Source organism: Salvelinus sp. IW2-2015, linkage group LG4q.1:29, assembly GCF_002910315.2.
Source record: "Salvelinus sp. IW2-2015 linkage group LG4q.1:29, ASM291031v2, whole genome shotgun sequence".
Lineage (NCBI taxonomy): Eukaryota > Metazoa > Chordata > Actinopteri > Salmoniformes > Salmonidae > Salvelinus > Salvelinus sp. IW2-2015.
Window position 1 is genome coordinate 61,135,549 of NC_036842.1, and position 27,734 is coordinate 61,163,282.

A 27,734-nucleotide genomic window follows, 5' to 3' on the forward strand; every position below is an offset into this window, starting at 1 on the left:
CTAGACCGTGTACGGCGGATGTCAAAAGACAATGTGGGATGAATTCATGTATGTTTCTATTTCTTGATCATCCTGTTGAGAATCMTAAGAAGAAGCACACATGTATGCGATACTTGACCTGTGAAATATACAAATCCAACTGCGCATTTTTGGTTTGTACGTCCAAGGCATTCGTAAAAGATTCAAGGTAAAAGGCTCCGCTGGCCACAATGCCGACAGTTCACCTTTAGAACCAATAGAATTCGGTAGGCTGTCGGATCTTGTCTGACATCACAATTTTAGATGTCTTTAGCCAATAGGCATGCAGTTCCAAAGGAGGACACAATCGCCTTTTGAGATTTGTAGCTTGGGGAAAAAATCCCTTCTGCTGTTCATGATGCTTTGACTAGTGGTATGTCGATACCACTTACCCAATTTCATTATTTTGGGCCCATTTAGAGGCATTAGGGGTCKGTTGCTATATAAAAACGTTAAATTKCCTGAATAGGACGTGTCTTTTTGAAAGAAGCGTCTCTAACGCTTTTGTTTCGTAGTTTTCTTATTTTTTTGTATGCCTGATTTCTTCGGCTACTGGGTGGGTGGTGTCACACTAGTACTACAATGATCGAACGACCAGAATCTACAGTTGCCAGCATTGCAGTAAGTGTTAATCTGATCACATGAAATCAATGTTGATACTCTGTCTCGTGTGAACTGGATTTAAAAATTTCCATGAATGAATTGAAACCAATGACTTTATGCAACCGACGTTGTCTCCAACGTTAGAACTCCATTATGGTCCATGGCAATACTATAAGAGAAAGAGGAATGTGACCGAAAATGCTGATTTCATATAGACTATTCCTATTCCATATAGCTCTCGGCCAGAGTACGGGTTTATTCGAATCCATTTTCGCTTATAATTGACAAGAAGAGAAAGGTTCCGCGCCCGGTCGTGGGGAGGAATGGACATGCATACTTATGCGCGTTTGAGAATCCACAAGGGAATTTATAAGATGATGTTTCCATTCATTTTGTTGTTTCCATGCCTAGGCTATTTTTTTTATTTGCGCCCGTGATGAAGGCTATTATGTAGTCTTTGATAATGTCATTATAGGCCTAGGCTATAAAAGGTGGTCTTAGTCAAATATTGATTGAACATATTCAGTTCATTATTGTATTAGAATGCAGAAAAACGTGATCACTTGACACATTTGCATTGGCTAACAGAGAATCCGAACGCAGTTGCTGTCATCCAGCTAACCCTGGTGTGCTTTTCATTCTGCACCACACACATATTTATTCACAGTTCTCGGATCTCTCTCTTCTCATTCTCTCTTTCTCTCTTTCTGTCTCATACACATGTATTTATACCTACGTCAGTCCCTCTTCAAAAGGTCCCCAATAATTCTAGCTTCTACCGTCTGTTACGTGTTAACCCCAGGTGATGAGAGAGCTGAGATTACATCACAGCAAAGTTATATAACCCAGCATGGGTAGGGAGGGAGTATGGAAATTGCTTTGGGGCCATTTAAAATCACTATGTGCCTGTACACATAGTGAACTGTAAACAACAGCAAGATATCAATATTGGATTGACGGTCATGAACCCTTTATGTATGTGACCTTTTGCTTGGACCTGTTATTTTCCACCAATACTGTACGTGTGTAAATTGAAAAACTCTTGATTGCCACTAGGGTTGCAACGGGTCAGAAACTTTCCCGGAAAATTTATACGAGAAGTTAAGCCCGGGAATGTTGCTTAAATTCATMAAAAAAGTAAGCTTATAACAGTGAACCTTTTTTTTGTGGGATACACATAAGGCAATTTTAGGTATTGTGGCATATTTTGGTTAAACTATCCCCAATTCAATGGAATTGCAACCCTCTGCATGCACAGTGCATTCTTCCATCATATGTGCAGCTGATTCTCAAGATCTTGCTCACTAATGAGATGCTATTGAGCCCACACCACTACACTGTCTGAGCCGAGGACTAAATGCTTTCTGGTAAGTTTTTATTACAATACTGGGTGGGGTGAATATATTTTGTATGACATATGTGATTTTTGTTAACTAGTAAATGGTAGCCTACAGCAAAGTGTGTTTAAATAATTTCTAACTTGTTAAGAATTTCTGCTAGTTAGTTTTTGCTACCAAGTGGGTTTTAGCTTGCTTGAGCCTGCTAACGGAGGAGTGTTAATTCACCTGTTTCCATACATGTTTCATTTTAAAACGTGTATCTAACAAAGGAGTTGATTAATCTAACTGCTTAACTATTTATCTGTACATGGAATTGTTTTTGTTTTTTTACTAATTTTTTTACAGGAAAATGCCACGGGCACTATCTGATGTGTGAAGACATTTCACTGCAGCTAATGTAGAAGGAAAAGCTGTGTACATTTGCAAATACTGTGCCAAATCATATGTGAAGAATGCAACAAAGATGCAGAATCATCTGGCCAAGTGCATAACGTTCCCTCAGCGCTCACAACAAGCAACCTCTGACAAAAGTCCCTCTACTTCTATTCGAGGTGAAAATGATGAATCAGACACCTTATCAATAGCAACAGCTCATGGTCCTCGAATAAAAATGTTTTTTGACTCAATGGAGGAACTTAGTCAGAGAAATGCTGATGAATGTCTTGCTCGAGCTGTGTATGCAACTGGTTCACCTCTGATGCTCACAGGCAATGTGTATAAGAAGAGATTTCTGAATGTTCTTCGCCTAGCCACCCCTCCAACCAGACATGCTTTATCTACTAATTTGCTGGATGTTGAGTTCAACAGAGTTCAAGTGAAGGTCAAGCAAATCATAGAGAAAGCAGACTGTATTGMAATCATCTCTGATGGGTGGTTGAATGTTCATGGGCAAGGAATAATTAACTACCTCATCTCCACCCCTCAACCAGTATTCTACAAGAGAGTGACAGACAATGCTGCAAACATGAAGGCTGCTTGGTCTAAAGTGAAGGTGTCCTACCCTCACATCACACCCATTGGCTGTGCTGCTCATGCATTGAATCTGCTCCTCACAGACATCATGACACTGAAAACAATGGATACACTCTACAAGAGAGCCAAGGAAATGGTTAGGTATGTGAAGGGCCATCAAGTTATAGCAGCAATCTACCTCACCAAGCAAAGTGAGAAGAATAAGAGCACCACATTGAAGCTGCCCAGCAACACCCATTGGGGTGGTGTTGTCATCATTTTTGACAGTCTCCTGGAGGGGAAGGAGTCTCTCCAAGAAATGGCCATATCAGTCTGCCGACATGGACAGCMCCATCAAGAGGATCCTCMTGGATGATGTATTTGGGAGAGGGTGGTAAGCAGCCTGAAACCTATATCAGTAGCCATTGCACGGATTGAGGGGGAAAATGCCATCCTGTCTGATGTTCAGACTGCTTGCAGATGTAAGAGAATAAATCCGTACTGCCCTGCCCACTTCACTGTTGCTCCAAGCAGAGGAAACTGCAGTTCTGAAATACATCAAAAAGCGTGAAGACTTCTGCCTGAAGCCCATAAAAATGCTGCAGCGTACATGTGGACCCCAAATATGCTGGCAAGAGCATCCTGTCTGTTGCAGAGATCAACAAGGCCTATGGTGTCATCACTACCGTGTCTCGCCACTTTGGCCTGGAGGAGGGCAAGGTTCTTGGCAGTCTGGCAAAGTACACTTCCAAGCAAGGGCTTTGGGATGGAAATGTAATATGGCAGTCGTGCCAACATATCTCATCAGCCACATGATAGAAGGGAATTTGTGGATCTGAGGCTCTTTCCCCTGTTGCCTCCATCCTCCAAATCCCACCAACATCAGCCTCCTCAAAGCGCAACKRGTCCTTGTTTGGGAACACACACACCAAAGCACGCAACAAGCTGACCAACACAAGGGTCGAAAAATGTATGGCCATCCGGGCAAATTTGAGGCTTTTTGAGCCTGACGACGAGCCATCCTCAATAAGGTTGGAAAGTGACAGTGAAGATGAGGCCTCAGTCTGATGTTCAAGACATGAAAGCCCGAGAGGAAGACAACCAATGCTTTAGTTTCTAGACTATCATTTTACAGATGAATGTTGAAAATAKTTTTGGGATATGCGATGGGTCATTCAATATTCCCTTTCTTTTGTTGTTCAATGAAATTTCCCATGTGAAGAGTCAACTCATTTAATTAAAGTTCAATTCGTAACAATTACAGTTGAAGTCGGAAGTTTACATAAACCTTAGCCAAATACATTTAAACTCAGTTTTTCACAATTCCTGACATTTAATCCTAGTAAAAATTCCCTGTCTTAGGTCAGTTAGAATCACCACTTTATTTTAAGAATGTGAAATGTCAGAATAATAGTAGAGAGAATGATTTATTTCAGCGTTTATTTCTTTCATCACATTTTGCTACAACTTTGGATGTATGCTTGTGGTCATTGTCCATTTGGAAGACCCATTTGTGACTAAACTTTAACTTCCTTCCTTGAGATGTTGCTTCAATATATCCACATAATTTTCTTTCCTCATGATGCCATCTATTTTGTGAAGTACACCAGTCCCTCCTGCAGCAAAGCACCCCCCACAACATGATGCTGCCACCCCCGTGCTTCACGGTTGGGATGGTGTTCTTCGGCTTGCAAGCGTCCCCCTTTTTCCTCCAAACACAATGATGGTCATTATGGCCAAACAGTACTATTATTGTTTCATCAGACCAGAGGACATTTCTCCAAAAAGTACAATCTTTGTCCCCATGTGCAGTTGCAAACCGTAGTCTGGCTTTTTTATAGCGGATTTGGAGCAGTGGCTTCTTCCTTGCTGAGCGGCCTTTCAGGTTATGTCGATATAGGACTCGTTTTACTGTGGATATAGATACTTTTGTACCTGTTTCCTCCAGCATCTTCACAAGGTCCTTTGCTCTTGTTCTGGGATTGATTTGCACTTTTCGCACCATAGTACGTTCATCTCTAGGAGACAGAACGCGTCTCCTTCCTGAGCGGTATGACGGCTGCATGGTCCCATGGTGTTTATACTTGCGTACTATTGTTTGTACAGATGAACGTGGTACCTTCAGGCATTTGGAAATTGCTCCCAAGGATGAAGGAAATTGCTCCCAAGGATTTTTTTTCTGAGGTCTTGTCTGATTTCTTTTGATTTTCCCATGATGTCAAGCAAAGAGGCACTGAGTTTGAAGGTAGGCCTTGAAATACATCCACAGGTACACCTCCAATTGACTCAAATGGTCCCATGGTGTTTATACTTACTACTACTACTATTGTTTGTACAGATGAACGTGTTACCTTCAGGCGTTTGGAAATTGGTCCCAAGGATGAACCAGACTTGTGGAGGTCTACATTTGTTAAAATGAGGAATTGGCTGATTTCTTTTGATTTTCCCATGATGTCAAGCRAAGAGACACTGAGTTTGAAGGTAGGCCTTGAAATACATCCACAGGTACACCTCCAATTGACTCAAATGATGTCAATTCGCCTATCAGAATCTTCTAAAGCCATGACATCATTTTCTGGAATTTTCCAAGCTGCTTAAAGGCACAGTCAACTTGGTGTATGTAAACTTCTGACCCACTGGAATTGTGATACAGTGAAATAATCTGTCTGTAAACAATTGTTGTGAAAATGACTTGTGTCATGCACAAAGTAAATGTCCTAACCGACTTGTCACAACTATAGTTTGTTAACAAGACATTTGTGGAGTGGTTGAAAAACAAGTTTTAATGATTCCAACCTAAGTGTATGTAAACTTCTGACTTCAACTGTATATATGTTTTTTCTATTGGAGCGATTTAATCGTTTGCAAYTATGTCTACTTATGATAAGGTAAAAGGTTTATGTTTCTGTCTCCATATGATATGGTAAATATAACCAATGCAAAAAACATCTATATTTAAATGGTATTAGTATTCATTTGCATATTGTCACGTCCTGACCATAGTTCTTATGTGTTTTGCTTGTTTTAGTGTTGGTCAGGACGTGAGCTGGGTGGGCATTCTATGTTGTGTGTAGTTTGTCTGTTTCTGTGTTCGGCCTAATATGGTTCTCAATCAGAGGCAGCTGTCAATCGTTGTCCCTGATTGAGAATCATATATAGGTGGCTTGTTTTGTGTTGGGGATTTTGTGGGTKGTTGTCTCCTGTGTCAGTGTTTGTGCCACACGRGACTGTGACGGTTAGTACGTTTGTTGTTTTGTATTTTGTCTAGTTTTCATGTTATTAAATCATGGAAACKTACCACGCTGTACATTGGTCCTCCGATCCTTCTCGCCTCTCCTCGTCTGAGGAGGAGGACGACTTAGACTGCCGTTACACATATATTCCTGTTAATTCCCAAATATTCCCATTGATTCCCACGAAAAGTTTCCACCTCTGAATATTCCCCAAAATGTGCAACCCTAATTGCCACAATCGATACAGATCGCATCATTTAGGTGTAGGGTGCTGTGGGTGATTACACCACTGTCACATGCTGATGCACAGACCTGATTACATGAATGTTCCATTTTCCCTGAAGGAACATGCTATACAGTGGTAAGAAAAAGTATGTGAATCCTTTGGAAATACCTGGATTTCTGCATAAATTGGTCATAAAATTTGATCTGATCTTCATCTAGTTCACAACAATTAACAAACAGTCTGCTTAAACTAATAACACACAAACAATTACACGTTTTCATGTCATGTCTTTATTGAACACACCGTGTAAACATTCACACTGCAGGGTGGGAAAAGTATGTGAACCCTTGGATTTAATAACTGGTTGACCCTCCTTTGGCAGCGATAACCTCACGCAACTACAGAAAACATTTGGTTATCAGATCTGCACAACGGTCAGGAGGAATTTTGGACCATTCCTCTTTACAAAACTGTTGGGATGAGGTTTTACAGTTGGGATGAGGATTTGATGTTTGTGTGTTGTGCATTTTTTCTCCACACATATTGTTGTGTGTTCCTTCCAAACAACTCAACTGTAGTTTCATCTGTCCACAGAATTTTTTTTCCAGTAGCGCTGTGGAACATCCAGGTGCTCCTTTGCCAACTTCAGACGTGCAGCAATGTTTTTTTGGACAGCAGTGGCTTCTTCCGTGGTGTCCTCCCATGAACAACATTCTTGTTCAGTGTTTTACGTATCGTAGACTCGTAAACAGACGTTGGCATGTTCCTGAGATTTCTGTCAGTCTTCAGCTGATTCTAGGATTCTTCTTAACCTCATTGAGCATTCTGCACTGTGCTCTTGCAGTCATCTTTGCAGGATGGCCACTCCTAGGGAGAGTAGCAACAGTGCTGAACTTTCTCCATTTATAGACCATTTGTTTTACCGTGGACTGATGAACATCAAGGCTTTTAGAGAGACTTTTGTAACCCTTTCCAGCTTTATGCAAGTCAACAATTCTTAATCTCTTCTGAGATCTCTTTTGTTTGAGGAATGGTTCACGTCAGGCAATGTTTCTTGTGAATAGCAAACTCAAATTTTGTGAGTATTTTATAGGGCAAGGCAGCTCTAACCAACATATCTCATCTCATTGATTGGACTCCAGGTTAGCTGACTTCTGACTCCAATTAGCTTTTGGAGAAGTCATTAACCTTGGGGTTCACATACTTTTTCCAACCTACACTGTGAATGTTTAAATGATCTATTCAATATAGACAAGAAAACTACAATTTGTGTGTTATTAGTTTAAGCACACTGTTTGTCTGTTGTGACTTAGATGAAGATCAGATCAAATTTGATAACCATTTTATGCAGAAATCCAGGTAATTCCAAAGGGTTCACATACTTTTTCTTGCCACTGTAGGTAGGCAGAGATGGATATGGGCTTTGCTATAGAGCCTATTTGATGGTCAATATAGCCTAGGTGTTTTTGTCCCTGCTACTACGGATTATCTGGTTTTATAAGCCAATTCTCTTTGACAGGATGTGCCCTGATTTTCTCCATTGACCTGTTATAATTATTTTTTCTAGCACAGTGATTGCGCTGTAACACTGAATCTGTTAAAATACAGAAGGGGATGGTGAGGAAGGTTTCCCATCTGCCCCTTGGTGTTGTTGTCAAAAAACGGTTTGGGGGCAAGGAGTCTTAGGATTTGATTCGTCATTGTATGTGTAATAACACATTTGTTATCACATAGCCTATAACAATAACACAATTGTTATTACATATTCAATCAGGGTTAAGGCTTAAACCCCCTCAAATCTACCAGCTTCTGATCGATGTGGGGTTAATAAAGCTTGAGATGTGGAAAGGATACACACAAAGATTGTCGTAGAGCTTTTTGGGTTAATACTCCACTAACTCCTTTCCTCAAATGGAAGCATTGAGGGCAATTGCCTGTACACCTCCGACATACCACAACAATGTGTTTGCTCCCAAAGCAGCCCTGTTGTGTGTCTCCTGACTCTCCTTGTTACTATAGGAGTTAGAGGACACGTTTTCAGGGTGGTAGACAGTGTCTGACTGGGCTGTTGTGTGGGAGTGACTAGTGTGGCCCCTCTCCCTTTTCTACCCCTGTGTTGTCCATTGGGACACGCATGAGAGGTCCTGTGAACAGGGGCGAGCAGTGATCAATTGTGTTTGCCTTATGTAGCGTGAGTGACAACGCGCTGGGAGAGAGAGAGGATGAGATTAGAGTAGGCAGAGGGCGGCATGGAGAAATGCGGTACTCAAGAGAAGGAGAACACACAACTTGGGAACGCGTTGGCTGTCATCTGGTGTGAGATCCACTGTCTCCATGACGACGTCTCTCAGATGATGGATATGATGGATATGATACGACTCGTAAATAAACACAGGAGGATCAGTTAGACTACCTTACCCCCTTCTTCTCCTTTTGTACCTATTTTTTGTTGTTGTAATTTTACTCACCTCAAACCCGTAACCCTGTTCCCGTTTTACCCCACTCTTTCAAAGGTGCTTTGTCACTCCAGGCCAGAGAAATACTAATCATGGCCTCTAAAACCAGCTCTTTGTCTCTCTGTGTGTCTGTGTACACAAAGTGCTTTTCTCACCCAAGGAGATTCCAGAGTAACTGTGTGTGTTTTCTTCCAGCAGAGGAATCTGGAGGGGTATGTGGGGTTCGCCAACCTCCCCAACCAGGTGTACAGGAAGTCAGTGAAGAGGGGCTTTGAGTTCACACTAATGGTTGTTGGTGAGTCAMTTTGTCCGCTTCTCTTTTTATGTGTGGGTCTCCCTGGTCGGGTTAATTTTTGTTTGTCTATATGTGTCTGCTTGTGAGTCTGTCTGTCTGTGAAAAAGGAACATGAAGCATGTCATTTGAGGTTCCATATTTGGTTTGAATGCATTGTATGGATTACTTAGAATGCCCATTACTTTTTTAACTCTAGCTCTGTGAATTGGTAAACTGAGTGCATTTAAGAATTATTGAACCACAGAATTCCAATGAACTTGGAATGGAATCTGGAGATGAGAGTGGAGGAGTGATTGGTTATACCAGCCAAGTCGCTCAAGATCCACTGCGAAAGTAGACATCCGTCCAGAAAAACAGGACGTCAGGAGATTACTTCAAAACCGGCCACTAGAGGCAACGGTGAATGCTATTAGAATCATGTAGGCTTGGGTTTTGCCTTGTGGACTGTTCTTCGGGTCGTGTGTTCTATCCCAGTGCTAGGCACTTGTTTTTGATGTATATAACTTAACCTGCCTAGACGTAACCTTCGAAATTTGACGTTAATGGACAAACTTCTGATTCTTCAGTGAGACTGTGAGAGCTGGTTGGTTATACATGCACAAGCACACATTCACAGACCACAATCACATGTTTATTGAATTGTTAATCTGCATGAGGCGATTGATGTGAGGAAATACAGTATTGATCATACTTCACTGATGTAAGGGCTGCCTTCCATGGGAATCAAGAGTGGATATTTTGGTTTTTGTCTTATGTATGCCAACTGTGCACTCTTGCACTTCCTTTTGACACACACACACACACACTCTCTCTCTTTCTTTCTCTCACAGCCAACCAGCATGACATGTCCCACATACAGAATATCTCCCTCTGGTTTGGGTTTCCTGTTTGGTAAAGTAACACTGTGATAGGGCTGCATGTGCCAGAGGGAGAGTGGCAGAATTCAATGTCAACAGGATTGGATTTCAGCCTTGTTACATATGGGCCTTTCTTTCCTTGTATCTCCAACCACTGCATACCCCAGCTGAGCCAAACAACAAGTGTGGAAGAGAGAACAAACACAACAGTGCCTCGAACACAAAGATGAGACACTCACACAGACACACACTCACACAGTATAACTTTCGCATTATAACTTTTACACTTTAAGACACTACTATTGTGAAACTCTACCAGACACTCATAAAAAGGTTAAGACTTCTGGAGCAATCTCATTCATTCCAGCTCTGACTGACAGACAGACAGACAGACAGACAGGCAGGCACCCTCTCTCTGTGAGAGTTGTAGAAAGTGTTAGAGAATGCACTCCCAGGCTCAGGGCCAGTAGAGCGAGCTGTAGCTGTAGTCGTGAGAAGATTGGCCTGTAATGGAAGCCAGCTGGGTTCACTGTTTTGACAGACTGGGGCTCTTTTTGGGAATCCGCTCGCCTGTTAGAGCCCGGTCACTTGGAAGTGTCTCCACTGTTCCAATGTCACTCTGTGAGACTGACGCCACAGGACTTTGGCTTGGGACAATTTTTTCCCTCCAAAATTCTGGAATGGAAAAAACCTGTTTCCTGGCCTTTTGGCCAGCTGGCAGAATTTCTGTACTGAACTTGGGAAAGATTGGAGCGAGCCGGGCTGCTCTACAAAGCAGGTCGTCCAAATCCATGATATACTATAGGAACAAAGTAGAGGCTAAATAGACTACTGTTACAATTCACCTCACAAGACTTAAGAATTTACAACACTTGGAGCTTGAGCTTCTCTTTTATCACAGTCAGTGCCAATAGTAGATCCCAGTCTCTGTTCTCTTCTGTCAGCCATGCTGTTAATACAATTAATAGAATTCACATCGAAATCTCAATATTGACACGTGCAATATCCATATCGCAAGAGGTCCATATTGCATGGAATATTTTGAAATGCCACTCAGCCACATGTGACGTCTGTTTTTAGAGTTGACTCCGTTTGTCGTCTCTCTCCTTCTCTCCTCTTGCAACTCCTTCCCCACACACACCAAGCCCCGCCCGGTCACTCAAATTGAACCTTTATTTAACTAGGCAAGTCAGTTACGAACAAATTATTATTTACAATGACGGCCTAAACCGGCCGAACCTGGATGACGCTGGGCCAATTGTGCACCACCCTATTGGACTCCCAATCACAGCCAGATGTGATATGGCCTGGATTTGAACCAGGGACTGTAGTGACACCTCTTGCACTGAGATGCAGTGCCTTCGACCGCTGCGCCACTCGGGAGCCCTCAAGCAGTGCAGTTCCTCATCTGTTAGATTCACTATAAGCTTGTTCTGTTCGGTCAAATGCTTTGCTTCTCATTCTATGATTCAGTTCACCCAAGTGTTTTAATCTACACAGAGTGTAGAAAACATTAAGAACACCTTCCTAATATTGACTTGCACCCCCTTTTGCCCTCAGAACAGCCTCAATTTGTCAAGGCATGGACTCTACAAGGTGTCAAGTGTTCAACAGGGATGCTGGCCTTTGTTGACTCCAATGCTTCCCACAGTTGTTTCAAGTTGGCTGGATGTTCTTTGGCTGGTGACCCATTCTTTATACACACAGGAAACTGTTTAGCCTTCTACCATACCCCGTTCAAAGGCACTTCAGTCTTTTGTCTTGCCCATTCACCCTCTGAATGGCACACATACACAATCCATGTCTTAATTGTCTCAAGGCTTAAAAATCATTATTTAAAGGGGGGGATACCTCGTCATTTGTACAACTGAATGCCTTCAACTGAAATGTGTCTTCTGCATTTAACCCAACCCYTCTGAATCAGGGGATAATAGCTTTCACCTGGTCAGTTTGTCATGTTCCTAATGTTTTGTACGCTCAGTTTATATCGCAAGTCCAATCGCAATATTTGGTCAAAAAAATTGCAATTACATTTGTTGCCCATATCTTGCAGCCCTACCTACCATTCATACTCCCCTACCACTGTCCCATCCCTGTTCCAGGATTTCCCAACTGGCGAAACCACGGGTGTCTTTATTTGGCCCCTCAAGTTTTTGGAGTACATTTTGGTTTTATTGTTAGACATAAAAGACTGTAAAAACACCAGGAAATCAGCTCCAAGTAATTTTAGTTTTAGGAATCTGTTCTTGAGTATTCCAGTGCAAAAGAGAGACGTGATTGCATATAAGCAAGGTTTGAATTTTTTCTGTTTTAGTCAAATATTATATCTGTTTGTGCTTCTTGCGGTCAATTTGCAGGCTACAAATGATTAGTAATTATGTTCTGGCCCCCCGACCTTCCGCTCAAGGAGAAATCATCCGGGGGCTGAATCTAGTTGATGATCCCTGCTCTATTCTATGGCAGTTTATTTTCACCTATTGGTTTCCTCTGGTTCGTCTTCTTCCTGTCATCTACTGACTCTTGTTCACTGACTAAAAAGATAGCGTTACCTCAACAGCGTAGAACCACGAAAAGAAAGGATGTTTTCAGACACATATTTTCCAGGTGAAGGAAATGTCATCACATTGCATCAAGATGAGCCACTAAGAAAAGGAAATTTATTTCACAATGACTTATTAGACACAGCAGGAGCGCCTTTGTGTGTGTTTGTGTGAGATCAGTTGGACTGCTTCAGGGTGTGTGAGTGACTCTGTGTGGGGGGAGCTGCTGCTGCTGTATAATGCAGTGTGCACATGTCCTGTATGACCTCACTCGTGCTGATTCTGTCAGTTTCTGTTTAGACTCAGGGGTTCAAAGGGAATCTTCTATAGATTACCCGCTCTCTCTCACAAACATCTTGGGAAACTGACTCACATTGACTATACAGACCAGATCTTATAATTGACAGTGGAGTAGCTAGTCCATCTGTAAGCCTACCACAGTATCTCATATTTCTGGTATATCATCCTCTTTATCTTCCGCCGTATAGTAGTTGAGGTATGTTTGTGTGTGAGTTGCAGATCTTTATCAGATGACCTTTGACCCTACTGCAGCCATCCCATCTCCTTATTGATAGAGCTTATCTGACCCACTTACACATCCCTTCTCACATTTCCTCTCTCCTCACACACACTCTCTCTCTCCTCCCTTCCCCTCTCTCTCTCTCCTCTTCCTTCCCCCTCTCTCTCTCCTCATATAGACATTAGTGCATGTAGACCAGATGTCTCATTTCACACTCTGTGATTCAGGCCCACATGTCTGTTAGTTAGGGGAGGAGAGCTCTGTGTTTGTCAGTGGAAAAGAGCTACAGGCGTACAGACCAGAAGCACCAGGAGCCCCTTTATGTGGGGTGATGAGGAGAGGAGCAAGGGGTCTGGTGTGGCTGGGCTAAGCAGGGGAGTGTAAAAGGGGCCTGTCAGGATGTCTGGGGCCAGCTGCTACCCCAGGGCTCATTTTTGGTTGGGCATTAGTATGTTGACAGGAAGAGGGAGGAGAGATAAAAGCCCGGAATGTTAGGAATCTCCTGCGAAACATGTCCTGTGTGTCCATCTGTATGTCTGTCCCCATACCCCTGTCAATCTGTCTCGCTCTCAACTGCAGTTACTGTACTTCCATTCCCTCCCTGTCAGTTGTTTTCTCTTCACCTGCCTCTTGGTCTCCCCTCCGTCTTGTCTCTCCCTCTCTGTCCCCCTCACTTCCCCTCTTTCATAATGGGAACATTGTGAGGGGCGGGTCACCCAGCCAGCCATCCATCCATGCAGCTTTGGGTCGTCAGGGACAGGGTCTATTTATGGAGAGTGCGTTTCCAGAGATCATGCGGACCAATATTTAATTAAAACTGAGAGGAAGGCTAATTGGGTTGGACTTGCCCTCCGGGGGTGGGGTAACTACTGCAGAGAGACTATCATTGGCGAAACTGTCGGCTAGTTTGCACCACAGAACGGCCACCATCATAACTAACTGTATGTTGTATGTCGACTGTTGCTGTCCTGTGATTTTGACCACGATGAGTTACCATGAACTCCAAGGTCAGTGGTTGTTATAAGTGGAGTACACTGCGCAGGACATTAGCTGTAATTTGGCTTTCATCCTCTTTGGAGCAGCTCTATGGTATTTGGTTAGTGCCCTGTGTTCTGGCTGGTCTGTTGTGCAGCTGAGGTGGAGTGTTTGGTGAGAAAGAGGGGGCAGGGGGTGTAATTGATCCAGGACCGCAGCAGGAGGAGGATGGAGAGAAGATGCGCTGGGGGTTGGATTTTAGATGGTAGGTAAGGTGACCTTGAGTCACCTAAAATGGGTCTGGTTCTTTGTGGTAATAATGGGCCTACTGTATAAAGGATAATAGATATATGGACTGTTATCACGTTGTGATTGATGTCCTTTCTCGTCCACGTGTTTAGTTATACATTTCCCTTCATTTGTTTTTCTAGCCAACATCAGCAGTCACCCTCAAACTAACAAAGGACGAGGAGGCTCTAGTCTAGGGACCAGAGATAAAAGTTTTTCGGCTATATTTTATACCAGGATTACAATAGAGTTCATATTGCATTTCTGCAAGATAGTTATTTAAAGTGTCCTGTTTTTTCCCCCTAATCCAGTGAACTCCGATCCTAATTCTGTCCTTCCCATTGTCTATTTCAAACCAAAACGCAGATTAGTGTCGCAGGAGCCAGACTCAGAACAGGGCCTCTCTCTATCTGGGACTTGTAGATCCATTTTGCATGCATGAGAGGCAGAGAGAAACAGGAGATCCTAGTGCCAGGTTTCAGGGCCACAGAGAGGGGCGGGAAGATGATGTGTATGACTGGCTTCCATTAAAATGCCTTCATAACTGCTATCAAGCTCCAGTAATGTAATCTGCAGGCACTCTGTCTGCTCTGCTTTAGATACATGCCCATGACCCTCTGTTGCCCTCCACCTATTCCCCCAGAGTAGCGTAGGAGGTGCCTGCCCCTCTATCCTCTCCCCCTCCTGGTTTGGGTGACCTCCTCCAGCACAGGCCCGGTGCTGACAGGTGTACCCAGCAGACAGTGGGTGGGTTTGGTGTGTCTTATCTCCTGCTTAAACAGTGTGTTTTGAAGGGGGCAGGGGGGAACCTGTGACCTAGTGCTGTTTGTCAGCCAGAGGTGAGCTGCCCAGCGTCTACACCTCAAAGAGAGGGTCTGTGTGAGAGGTCAAGGTTAAGAGACACACTGTCTGGAATCTGAGGATTTGACAACTGGCCAGGACAGTTGGAAGCAGTGGGAGATGGAAGCTGTGTGTGTGTTTTATCCTCTGTAGACTAATAAGATCATATAGTCAAACTAACAACATACTGAGTGATTCTAATGTCAGGGTGGGAAGAGAGGGTAAGAACGATTAGTGAGGGAGAGAAGGGGAGAGAAGAAATGTTTTATTCACTCGGACTTAAAGCTTACTTTCTGGCAGTTAGRCTTTTGGCCTTTCCCAATGAGACAATGAATCAGCTTTTATTTCCTCTGCTGCAATTATCCGGGACAGAAATGATCTTCAAACCCTTGACTGTGACTATGCCACTGCAGGGTATGTGTATGCATGAGTTATTTTGGTGTATGCATACTGCATAGCCAGATAAAAGCCAGATAATATGCTGAAGCTATATGCTGAATTCCACATTGTGACAATGATGTTACTGACGTCAGATCTCCTCCCATAGGTGAGTCTGGATTGGGGAAATCCACGCTCATCAACTCCCTCTTCCTGACTGACCTGTACTCCAAGGATTACCCTGGCCCATCCCTACGGATCAAGAAGACTGTGCAGGTAGCCTACACCCCCTCCCCCTTCCTCCAAATGTGGAAGTGCAACACAAGCAAAGGCCAAAGAGCACACAGCTCTCAGGCCAATACAAACAAACCCAATAACCACTGGATGGTCACAGCGGCCAGGCCACAGGCAGCGCGCCCAGAGCGCCAGCAGCCAGAGATAGAGCCCACAGTGTTTTGTCCTTATATGTCCTTGATAAACAGAAGAGGGACAGATGAAGAGGCTGGGGGGGGGGGTTGTTCACTCAATTGATGGGTGCACATTTTAGTTTTTTTTTAGATAAGGGTGTTTGGGGAGATTTATGTGGCCTCTCTTTAGGATGGGGACAAGAAGGGGGGGAGTTGGACTCGGGGGCTCTGGTTCCTCTTGGGGCCTGAAGGGGTCAGTAGGAGGTTAGGAATGTTCCCATGAAACAACACCCAGTGGTGACTTTCCCACCAAACACAAGACTCCCATCCTGTCACGCCCTGGCCTTAGTATTCTTTGTTTTCTTTATGTTTTTTAGTTAGGTCAGGGTGTGACATGGGGAATGTATGTGTTTTTGTAGTGTCTAGTGTAGTTGTCTAGTTATGTCTATGGCTGCCTAGATTGGTTCTCAATTAGAGGCAGCTGTGGTTCATTGTCTCTGATTGAGAGCCATATTTAAGGCAGTCATAGGCATTGGGGTTTTGTGGGTAATTGTCTGTGTCTATGTTGCATGTTTGCACTTAGTCTTTGATAGCTTCACGTTCATCTGTTTGTTGTTTTGTTTYGTTGTCCTTCTAATAAAGAGAAGATGTATTTTCCACACGCTGCGCCTTGGTCCTCTCTCTCTCCCATTGACGATCGTGACAGAATTACCCACCAGAATCAGACCAAGCGGCATGTCAAGCGGCAACAGGACCCACCTACACAGGATTTCTGGACATGGGRGGACGAATTGGATGGTAAGGGACCTTGGGCTCAACCAGGAGAATATCGCAGCCCCAAAGCTGAGCTGGAGGCAGCGAAAGCAGAGAGGCGGCGATATGAGGAGGCAGCACGGAAGCAAGGCTGGAAGCCYGCGAGTACAACCCAACATTTTCTCGGGGGGTGGCTAAAAGGGAGTGTGGCGAAGTCAGGKAGGAGACCTGCGCATACTCCCTGTACTTACCGTGGAGAGCGAGAGTACGGGCAGACACCGTGTTACGCAGTAGAGCGCATGATGTCTCCTGTACGCGTGCATAGCCCGGTTCGGTACATTCCAGCTCCACGTATCGGCCGGGCTAGATTGAGCGTTGAGCCGAATGTCATGAAGCCGGCCCAACGCATCTGGCCACCAGTGCGTCTCCTCGGGCCGGCTTACATGGCACCAGCCTTACGCATGGTGTCCCCGGTTCGCCTACATAGCCCGGTGCGGGTTATTCCACCTCCCCGCACTGGGTCGGCGAGGGGAGCATACAACCAGGTAAGGTTGGGCAGGTCAGTGCTCAAGGGAGCCAGTACGCCTGCACGGTCCGGTATTTCGCGGCCACCTCCTCGCCCAGCCCAGTACACCAGTGCCTACACCACGCACCAGGCTTCCAGTGCGTCTCCAGAGCCCTGTTCCTCCTCCACGCACTCTCCCTGTGGTGCGTGTCTCCAGTCCAGTGCCTCCAGTTCCGGCACCAGGCATCAAGCCTCCTGGTGTCCTCAGAGTCCTGTACGCACTGTTCCTTCTCCCCGTACTCCGCCTGATGTGCGTGCCCTCAGCCCGGTACCACCAGTGCCGGTACCACGCACCAGGCCTATAGTACGCCTTGAGAGTCCAGTGTGCCCTGTTGCTGCTCCCCGCACTAGCCTGAAGGTGCGTGTCCTTAGCCCGGTACCTCCAGTTTCGGCACCACGCACCAGGCCTATAGTGCGTCTCAGCCGGCCAGAGTCTGCCGTCTGCCCAGCGGCGCCTGAACTGCCGTCTGCCAGCGGCGCCTGAACTGCCCGTCTGTCCAAGCCGTCTGAACTGTCCGTCTGCCAAGCGCCGCATGAATGCCCGTCTGGACTGAGCCTTCAAAGCCGCCCGTCTGCCATGAGCCTTCGGAGCCGTCCGCCAGACAGGAGCCGCCCGAGCCGTCCGCCAGACAGGAGCAGCCAAAGCCTTCCGCCAGACAGGATCAGCCCGAGCCTTCCGCAGACAGGATCGGCCCGAGCCTTCCGCCAGACAGGATCGGCCCGAGCCTTCCGCCAGACAGGATCGGCCCGAGCCTTCCGCCAGCCATGACCGGCCAGAGCCGGTCAGCCAGCCATGACCGGCCAGAGCCGTCAGCCAGCCATGACCGGCAGAGCCGTCAGCCAGCCATGACCGGCCGAGCCGTCAGCCAGCCATGACCGGCCAGAGCCGTCAGCCAGCCATGACCGGCCAGAGCCGTCAGCCAGCCATGACCGGCCAGAGCCGTCAGCCAGCCATGACCGGCCAGAGCCGTCAGCCAGCCATGCCCGGCCAGAGCCGTCAGCCAGCCATGCCCGCCAGAGCGTCAGCCAGCCATGCCGCCAGAGCCGTCAGCCAGCCATGCCGGCCAGAGCCGTCAGCCAGCCATGCCGGCCAGAGCCGTCAGCCAGCCATGACCGGCCAGAGCCGTCAGCCAGTCCGGAGCTGCCGTCCCTCAGTCCGGAGCTGCCGTCCCTCGTCCGGAGCTGCCGCCCTCAGTCCGGAGCTGCCGCCCCTCAGTCCGGAGCTGCCGCCCCTCAGTCCGGAGCTGCCGCCCTCATTCCGGTGTTGCCCCTCAGTCCGGTGCTGCCCCCTAATCCAGTGGGGTTAATTTGGGGGTGGCCATTTGGAGGAGGCTACCAAAGCGGGTATTGACAATGGTGGAGTGGGGGCCACGTCCCGCACCCGAGCCGCCGCCATGATGGGCCCACCTCGGACCTCCCCCTTTCTATGTCAGTTTGTGCGGTTGGAGTCCGCACCTTTGGGGGGGGGGTAACTGTCACGCCCTGGCCTTAGTATTCTTTGTTTTCTTTGTTTTTTAGTTAGGTCAGGGTGTGACATGGGGAATGAATGTGTTTTTGTAGTGTCTAGTGTAGTTGTCTAGTTATGTCTATGGCTGCCTAGATTGGTTCTCAATTAGAGGCAGCTGTGGTTCATTGTCTCTGCTTGAGAGCCATATTTAAGGCAGTCATAGGCATTGGGGTTTTGTGGGTAATTGTCTGTGTCTATGTTGCATGTTTGCACTTAGTCTTTGATAGCTTCACGTTCGTCTGTTTGTTGTTTTGTTTCGTTGTCCTTCTTCTAATAAAGAGAAGATGTATTTTCCACACGCTGCGCCTTGGTCCTCTCTCTCTCCCATTGACGATCGTGACACATCCCGGAGGCATCCTGGGCCTCGGCTTTCTGTCTTTGTGATGTATATGCAAAGGCACACACACCAGGGCGGTTTTTGGCTGCTATATTTGGGTTTTGTCGCCATCACACTGAGGTGGGAGTTAGTAACCATTGTGAGTCATCATTTCCTGAATTAGAACCACACTTTTGCAGAGCTGTTTTCAAGAAATTAGCTTGTTCGTAAGAAAGCGTGTGACTTCATTTTGAATGTAGACCGACGTAAGTTGTTTTTCAGATTTGTGAAGGCCTAAGATTCCTGGTTGTGACTCTGGGGTCCCCGTGGTTCCTGCTGATGTGTTTGATCCTCCATTGAAGAGTGCGTCCAATGTTTAGAAATGGAGCTGTTGGGGTTGGCCAAAGCCACAGTGTAAATGTAGAGGGGTAGACTTGGGCCCAGTGTGCTGTGTGCAGCTGTCTGCTGAGGAGGAGAGACAGGGGGAAGAGTATTTATATTCCAGAACAATCTCTTATGTCTGTCAAATGGTCACATTCTGTCTACTCAGATTTCACTCAATTGATGGGTGCACATTTTTTGTTTCTCTTTCACTGAAATGGATTTAAAAGCAGATATGCAGGCACACACACACACACACACACACACTCTCTTCCGAAAGTATTTTGAGTGCTTGATATATGCCCTGCTAGAAAATAATGTGCATCTAAACTAAAGTGTTTTGCAAAGGCAAAGAATGTGTTTCTGCGTGTTTAGAGAGACTGAAAGAGGTCAACCCAAAATAACTACCCTTGTGAAAGTATGCAGCAGCCGAACAGAGAGCAACTGAAACAAACCGCAGCGGGAAGCTAATTATGCATTTGTCTCCTAAACCGTGAAAAATCTACCAGCACCATATCACTGTCACAGCTGCCATTTGTTTCCCAGGACTAACATGATTAAGCTATAGATGAGCCGTAGTGTATGGGGGAGCTGAGAGATGAAATGGGAGCTATGGAGTTATGTCTTAGAGCCACTGTGTTGCTGTTTTGCAGGTGGAGCAGTCCAAGGTTCTGGTGAAGGAAGGGGGTGTCCAGCTCACTCTCACCATCGTCGATACGCCAGGGTTTGGAGATGCAGTGGACAATAGTAACTGGTGAGTATTGGGGAGTGAATGTGAGCATGTATGAAAGATATGGTGGAGTTTGTTTGTTGTGTGGGAGTGTGACTATATGCAATATTCTCTCTGCGTCAATGATAGCCTAAATGTAGAGGTAAATCCTATTTTTCCTCTCTCTCTCTTTCTCACCTCTCTCTCACCCCCCCCCTCTCAGCTGGCAGCCTGTCATTAACTTCATTGACAGTAAGTGTGAGGACTTCCTGAATGCAGAGTCCAGGGTGAACCGACGACTGATGCCAGACAACAGAGTTCACTGCTGCCTGTACTTCATCGCCCCCTCTGGCCACGGGTGAGTACTGACAGACCTTGGGGGAACAGTCCTTTTGTGATCATGTACCAGTACTACATTGATGTCATAGGATGTATAGTATATACTCATTGATGGCTAAATATATGAAGCCTATGCTACCCACCTTTCTGATAAAGGGACTTGTATGAGCTGAAACACATTTTAGATTATAACATGTTGTTATACCATATGTGTACTGTAATTATAAAGTGTTCTCTATGCTGCTTCTGAGTTGAGTGGCCATGTATTTCCATGTGCATTAACTCTGTGTTATAGAAGTCATGACGTTATGCTTTGGTGTGTGTGTGTGTGTGTGTGCCTTTATCGATTATCTCTGCTTGCCTATGTATGTGAGCCCGAACGTGAACATGAATGTATGAGTGGAGTGTAGGCGCATGCGTGAGTTCACATATGTGAGTGGGAAGCAAGACCGAGAGAGATGTAGGCTGCCAATGTTGTGACCTACAAGGTTGCATAACACCCACTAGACAGAGAATGAGATGGAAGCGCTCTCACCATCACTGAGCCAGCCAATCAGGAGGAGGCAGCTCACTGAGGAGCCCCTGAGCTCAGAATCCCTGGGAATGGGATGCTTTATTTTCAGCTTAGAAAAATGCCTCCGTAAATAGCCTCCGTAGCAAATCAGCTAGGCCCACTTTTTGTGTTAGGATCTATCCAATCCTACATATTTTAACCAGTCAAATGGTTGCTGTAATTATATGCAGCCATATAAGGAGGACTATGGACACTGACGTGGTTGTGACATTATATAAGATCATGAAAATGTCCGTTGTTAGACCGACACAAGGTAATGCATTAAGAGATCAGAAATCCTGTCAGTCCTTGCCTCTGCTAATGTGGAGACAAATTCAGAACATCCTCTGCCAGGTCTGTCCCTGTCGCTCTCCCCACACTTCATATGCCCCCTTTACTCCTGTGACCTGTAACAGCGGGTCTGTTGCTCTGTATCTGTATATTCCTGGAATCCACAGCCCTCCCCACCACCCCCCATCACCCTTACTGCTTTGCCCCCTCCAGCTCTCCCCTCCAGTCCCTGGACAGAACTCACTCTCTCAGGCCACAGAGAAGAAGAGCCCCTTTGTCCACCTACTCCCTCATCAGCCAGAGTGAGAACATCACAGAGAGAATAACAAAGAGAATCCCTCATGATCCCACCATGACATAATTAGTAGTGGTCACTGACTGGAAAAAATAAAAGAAAGAAAAATACACTATATATACAAAAGTATGTGGACAACCCTTCAAATTAGGGGATTCGGCTATTTCAGCCACACCCGTTGCTGACAGGTGTGTAAAAATCGAGCACACGTCCATGCGATCTCCATAGACAAACATTGGTCTTACTGAAGAGCTCAGTAACTTTCAATGTGGCACCGCCATAAGATGCCACCTTTCCAACAAGTCAGTTCGTCAAATTTCTGCCCTGCTGAGCTGCCCCGGTCGACTTTAAGTGATGTTATTGTGAAGCAACAACCGCTCAACCGCAAAGTGTTAGGYCACACAAGCTCACAGAACGGGACCGATGAAGTGCGTAGCGTGTAAAAATAATCTCCCCTCGTTTGCAACACTCACTACAAGTTTCAAACTGCCTCTGGAAGCAACGTCAGCAAAAGAACTGTTAGTCTGGAGCTTCATGAAATGGGTTTCCATGGCCGAGTGGCCACACACAAGCCTAAGATCCCCATGCACAATGCCAAGCGTCAGCTGGAGTGGTGTAAAGCTCGACTCCATTGGACTCTGGAGCAGTGGAAACACGTTCTCTGGAGTGATGAATCACGCTTCACCATCTGGCAGTCCGATGGGCGAATCTGTGTTTGGCGGATGCCTGGAGAACTCTACCTGCCCTGATGCATAGTGCCAACTGTAAAGTTTGGTGGAGGAGGAATAATTGTCTGAGGCTGTTTTTCATGGTTCGGACTAGGCCCCTTAGGGACATGTTAATGCTACAGCATACAATGACATTCTAGACGAATCTGTGCTTCCAACTTTGTGGCAACAGTTTGGGGAAGAACTTGACGGGCCTGCACAGAGCCCTGACCTCAAGCCCATTGAACACCTTTGGGATGAATTGGAACGCCGACTGTGAGCCAGGCATAATCGCCCGACCTCACTAATGCTCTTGTGGCTGAATGGAAGCAAGCCCCCGCAGCAATGTTCCAATATCTAGTGGAAAGCCTTCCCAGAAGAGTGGATGCTGTTGTAACAGCAAAGGGGGGACCAACTCCATATTAATGCCCATGATTTTGGAATGAGATGTTCGACCATGTGTCCACATACTTTGGGTTATGAAGTGTAAATAAGACAGTGTTTCTTTGGTTCCTCCAGTGTTTTCTTGCCACTGGTGGCATAATGCACTGCGGCAGTTTGAGCAGAACGTGTACTAACTACAGAGAATTATTCAGGACTGTGTCACATCAAAGCATAAGTCAGCCTTTCCTGCCTGCCTGTGTTTGTCTGACTGACTGTATCTGTTTTGACTGTGCAACAACAGAGCCTCAGAACATGTTTTTTAACTGTGTAAAATGCGTTGAAGGCTGAAGCCCCTGGACATTGAGTTCATGAAGCGTCTCCATGACAAGGTCAACGTGATCCCTCTCATCGCCAAGGCAGACACTCTGACACCTGAAGAATGCCAGCTGTTCAAGAAACAGGTGTGTGTGTGTTCATTATTTGTGTTCGCACAAACACAACATGTGTATGGCAATTACCGATGTCATTTTTACCTTCAACTCAGATCATGAAGGAAATCCAAGAACACAAGATCAGGATCTATGAGTTTCCTGACGCCGAGGACGATGAGGACAGCAAGCTCATCCGGAAGATCAAGGTAGTGTCCAATGAGAGTGAGAGAGACTGATGCGGTCATTGGTATCAGTCCACACTAGTCCCTATCTGCCATTTTGTTTTGTCCCTGTCAGTTTGGTTATCTAATAGGTTGTTGATACTGTACAGGCTCACTGATTAACTGTCACTTCTCCCTCTGTCTCCCTGTGTGGCAGGAGCGGATGCCTCTGGCAGTGGTTGGCAGCAACGTGGTGATTGAAGTGAACGGCAAGAAGGTCAGAGGTCGTCAGTACCCCTGGGGCGTGGCAGAAGGTAGGTTCAGTATGGGCCTGGCTGGGTTCTCTGTTCTCTGTCTGAGATGAAACAGTGGCATGGTATTGTCTGTGGGTTGTTGTTGTTCTGGAGAATGTTATTTATTAATGTCACTCACTGTGCCATGCAAGTGGATGAAGCACGGACGTGTGGAGACCTAGTGTAGGCAAACTGCATGGCCTCCCAGGAAATCCCCCCCCCCCCTCCCCCAGAGAGTGTTTCTGACAGGGATTCTGGAAAAGGGGGACAGGGTTCTTCTACTAGGGTATCATGGTCTCTCTGGCAGTGAACACTGTACTGTACCACCCCAGGGACCTCAGAGAGAGAGACCTTGACACCCCTTTTTTCACCATTGGCCACAATGAATCGTTGTTGTTGTTCTCCACTTGATTTTCTTTTACTTTAAGTTCCCTGAAATACATTTTTTTCATTTTCAAGTGTTGCTCTGTGGTTGACCGTTGACCGTATCAGTGGTTGACCGTATCAGTCTTTCACTTTTTCATTCTTTCTTTTCTCTTTTTTCTTTCTGTCTATTCTTTTCCATGACTGACAGAGGGCATTTTTGGTAAACAAAACCATCTCTCACATTTGATACCCCTCTCCCTCAGGCCTTCCTCCCCTCTTCACTTTTTGTTGCTGCGACATTAGGTTGATGGTCAAAGTGGAGCTCGTACTAATTTAAAAACCTATAGGCTGTTCAGTGCTAACGCTTCTCCTAGAATAGAGCAACATCACCATCTAACTCATGTTAATAAGTACCTGATTATCTTAAAGGGATACTTTGGGATTTGGGTAATGAGGCCCTTTATCTACTTCCCCAGAGTCAGATGAGCTTGTGGATACCATTTTTATGCGTCTGTGTCCAGTATGAAGGAATTTAGAGGTAGTTTCGTGAGCCAATGCTAACTAGCGTTAGCACAATGGCTGGAAGTCTATGGGTATCGACTAACACGCTAGATAAAGGGCCTCATTGCCAAAATCCTGAAGTATACCTTTTTATATTAAGTCATACCTTTTCCAGAACTGCATGATCTACCTTTATTCGTTTTAGTCATCATTTGGCCACTCGTCAACACTCAATTGTAGAACTGTTTGCACAAACTTATTGTATACATAGTATGTGAATGTATACATATTTTGCATGCATTATCTACGAACAGTCACTTATGTATATACACTCTGTTGCTCTAAATCCTTGCACCGTGATGCTGTTTGCTGACACTCTCTCCCTGTAGTTCCCACAGGGGGTCCATCACACATACTCCGTTGCATATTGATTCATAGACCATTTTACAATAAGGTCTTTGTCATGGGATAAGACATTTTTCCCTGTTCTTGGCTCATTCAATGGAAACCTCCATGCAGGTATCATAATCTAACGACCATTAGTAGCTAAAGCACTCGGGCTTAAAACTCCTGATGGGCAGCTGACCCCATGCGATAGCAGTGATCTTGCTCTCAGTATTGCTCTGTTTTAACGGCAGAGCACTGAAAACAACAGTGAGCAAGCAACAACCAGTCAGTCCAGYGTACATCAGGAGTTTTCAGCCAATTGGCCGAGGGTGTGTCTTTCCATTAGAGCTACAACCATGCTTTGTTGTGTCCCTATGACCCTGTGACCCCACCTCAACCAAACCCTCCTCCACTCCCGTCCCATCACTGAGGCTGGCCTGCCCTGCCAACCCTCATCTCCCCTCATGTAACCCCTCGTTCAGTAGACAGTCAGGGTGGACAGACACGGGTTACAGGGGTCACCTGGGCAGGACCTGGGTTSCTGTGTACCCTCTCCTCCCTCCCGTCAGAAGTCACTCAGGTAGGTGACAGCAAGGGGCTCTATGCATGCACCTCACGGGTAAGGTGTCCTCCTCCTCGTCCTCTTCCTGAGATCCATAGCTGACAGCGTGATGCACGTTAGGCTTAGCCCCAGATAAGGTGGTGCCTGGGGAGAGGAGCTATGTAGTAAAGGAGCCATGTTTTGATCAGGAAAGAGGAGGAATCCACATCCTCAGCAGCAGCAGCAGTGTCTCTGCGGTCCTTTTCCAGAATCCCATGTGATCTTTTAACCATGTGTGTGTTTAATCAGCTGAAATATATGTCTTAGAGCAGTGGTCTGTCTGGTCCGTGACATGTCTGTCTGTTGACTACTCTATGTACTGTATACTACTGAATGTGTGTGTTTGAGCAGTGGTCCAGTGAAATGTGTCTCTGTCTTAGTGATAGTTTTAACCATGTCTGTGTGGTCACTGAGCAGACACATTCTTGTTTACAGTCTGACTGTCTGAGCACGGGTCCTTTTGGCCAATGACTTTGTGTGTTGACTGTGTCTGTGTGTTTGACGACCTACCAGTCTCATCAGGTAATTACCTGTAATAGGAATGTACACTAGACTAGCTGAGCGACCCAGTGATTTCTGGCTCYGTGAGTAGAAATTGTCCCTTTGATCCGAGAGCCTTTGTAATGTTACCGGGAATTCTGGGAACTGGTGTGTATTCTACCAGTACCCAATGATTGATGGCTATGTGATGAGATCAATCTCTGTGGGTCTCTGACATCTCTCTCTCTTCCTGTTTTAGTGGAGAACGGGGAGCACTGTGACTTCACTGTCTTACGGAACATGCTGATCAGGTGAGAGACAGAGGATGCATGTCAATCCTTTTATTCATCCATTATTGTCAGTGATTATACCACGGTATTTACAGTGATATAATTATTTGAGACCCAACTTCCCCAATTCTCTCCTGTAGGACCCATATGCAAGATCTGAAGGATGTGACCAACAACGTTCACTATGAGAACTACCGCAGCAAAAAGCTTGCTGCCGTAACCTGCAATGGAGGAGTGGACACCAGCAAGACCAAGAACCAAATGACCAGGTAGGAGAGAGACCTTAATCATCAGAGGAAATACCATAGATCTGATATGTTCAATAGTAATCAGACAGACAGGCTGAGAAAGAATCTAAAAATAAAGCTTATTTCATAGATTAACCTGATGCTTGAGTCATAATGTCATTAAGTGACAGTGACCAGACTGTATTGGTTGGGATGTGCTTTGTTAATCACTGGTCACTGTTAGTGATTCTTGATGTTTGGTCCCTCACCTTTGACCTGTAGGAGCCCCCTGGCCCAGATGGAGGAGGAGCGGAGGGAACATGTCATGAAGATGAAGAAGATGGAAACAGAGATGGAGCAGGTGTTTGAGATGAAGGTCAAGGAGAAGAAACAGAAACTGAAGGACTCTGAGGCTGAGGTGTGTGTGTGTGTACACCAATTGGGAGACATAAGGACAGGAGAGGTAGAGAGCCTCAGTCAATTTGGATGTGTGTATCTGTCTGTTTTATTCACAAGTAACACATTTGCCTCCCTTCTCAGCTGGAGCGACGCCACGAGCAGATGAAAAAGAACTTGGAGGTTCAGTATAAGGAACTGGAGGAGAAGAGGCGCCACCATGAGGAGGAAAGGTGCAACTGGGAGGCACAGCAACGTATACTGGAGCAGCAGAAACTTGATGCTTCTAAGTGAGTGTCTGACATATTTAATCGTCCTTGCTCTTATTCTCTCAGACAAGCATATAGTATGTTTTGTCTATTTCTCTCAATGAAATGCAATTTTGAAATATTAAATAATTCCCTTTTTCTCTTTTTACAGGACCATGGAAAAGAACAAAAAGAAAGGAAAAATATTTTAAGTTGAACCTATTCCTCCAATTAAATATTGCAAACTCGTTTTTACATCCCTTTTGATGCTCACACAATCTATGACCCTCAAACCATAAACACACACACACACACACACGCAAATAAACCGCGTTCACACTGCACTTAGCTCAGGGCTAAGAGGGTGTTCACGCTTGCACATTCTAAAGTGGGCTAGCTGACCATATTGTACTATTTAGACATTCCATCCCAACCTCTCTTACATGCAGTACATGTCATACATGGACCTCACACATGCATCTCATTCTAATTCAGTACATACAACAACACAACCCAATGTCACACTCATACACCACTATACACACACACAGCCACGTCCCTCTTTTGGGGGTCTGCCAAAACCTTTTATTTCTATTCTTGACAAGGAGGAAATTATGTCCCTCTGA

General features: G+C 45.6%; 1 protein-coding gene across 4 annotated transcripts; it reads left to right on the forward strand.

Annotated features, from left to right (window-relative positions):
* The first annotated feature begins 315 nt into the window (after positions 1–315).
* On the forward strand, positions 316–27,427 carry LOC111962292 (septin-7). 4 transcript variants are annotated; one of them, XM_023985274.2, is made up of 13 exons: positions 316–639; positions 9,023–9,122; positions 15,690–15,796; positions 20,103–20,203; positions 20,382–20,516; positions 23,071–23,188; positions 23,272–23,364; positions 23,537–23,633; positions 26,207–26,258; positions 26,378–26,506; positions 26,747–26,882; positions 27,005–27,150; positions 27,281–27,427. In XM_023985274.2, the coding sequence occupies exons 1-13, from the start codon at positions 601–603 to the stop codon at positions 27,318–27,320; spliced, it is 1,293 nt and encodes a 430-aa protein (XP_023841042.1). In that variant the 5' UTR covers positions 316–600; the 3' UTR covers positions 27,321–27,427. The 4 variants fall into 4 exon arrangements, with proteins under 4 accessions (XP_023841042.1, XP_023841044.1, XP_070299099.1 ...); XM_023985276.2 differs by having other exon boundaries at positions 367–639; positions 9,026–9,122; XM_070442998.1 differs by lacking the exon at positions 316–639 and adding an exon at positions 8,495–8,752 and having other exon boundaries at positions 9,026–9,122.
* Positions 27,428–27,734: the final 307 nt, after the last annotated feature.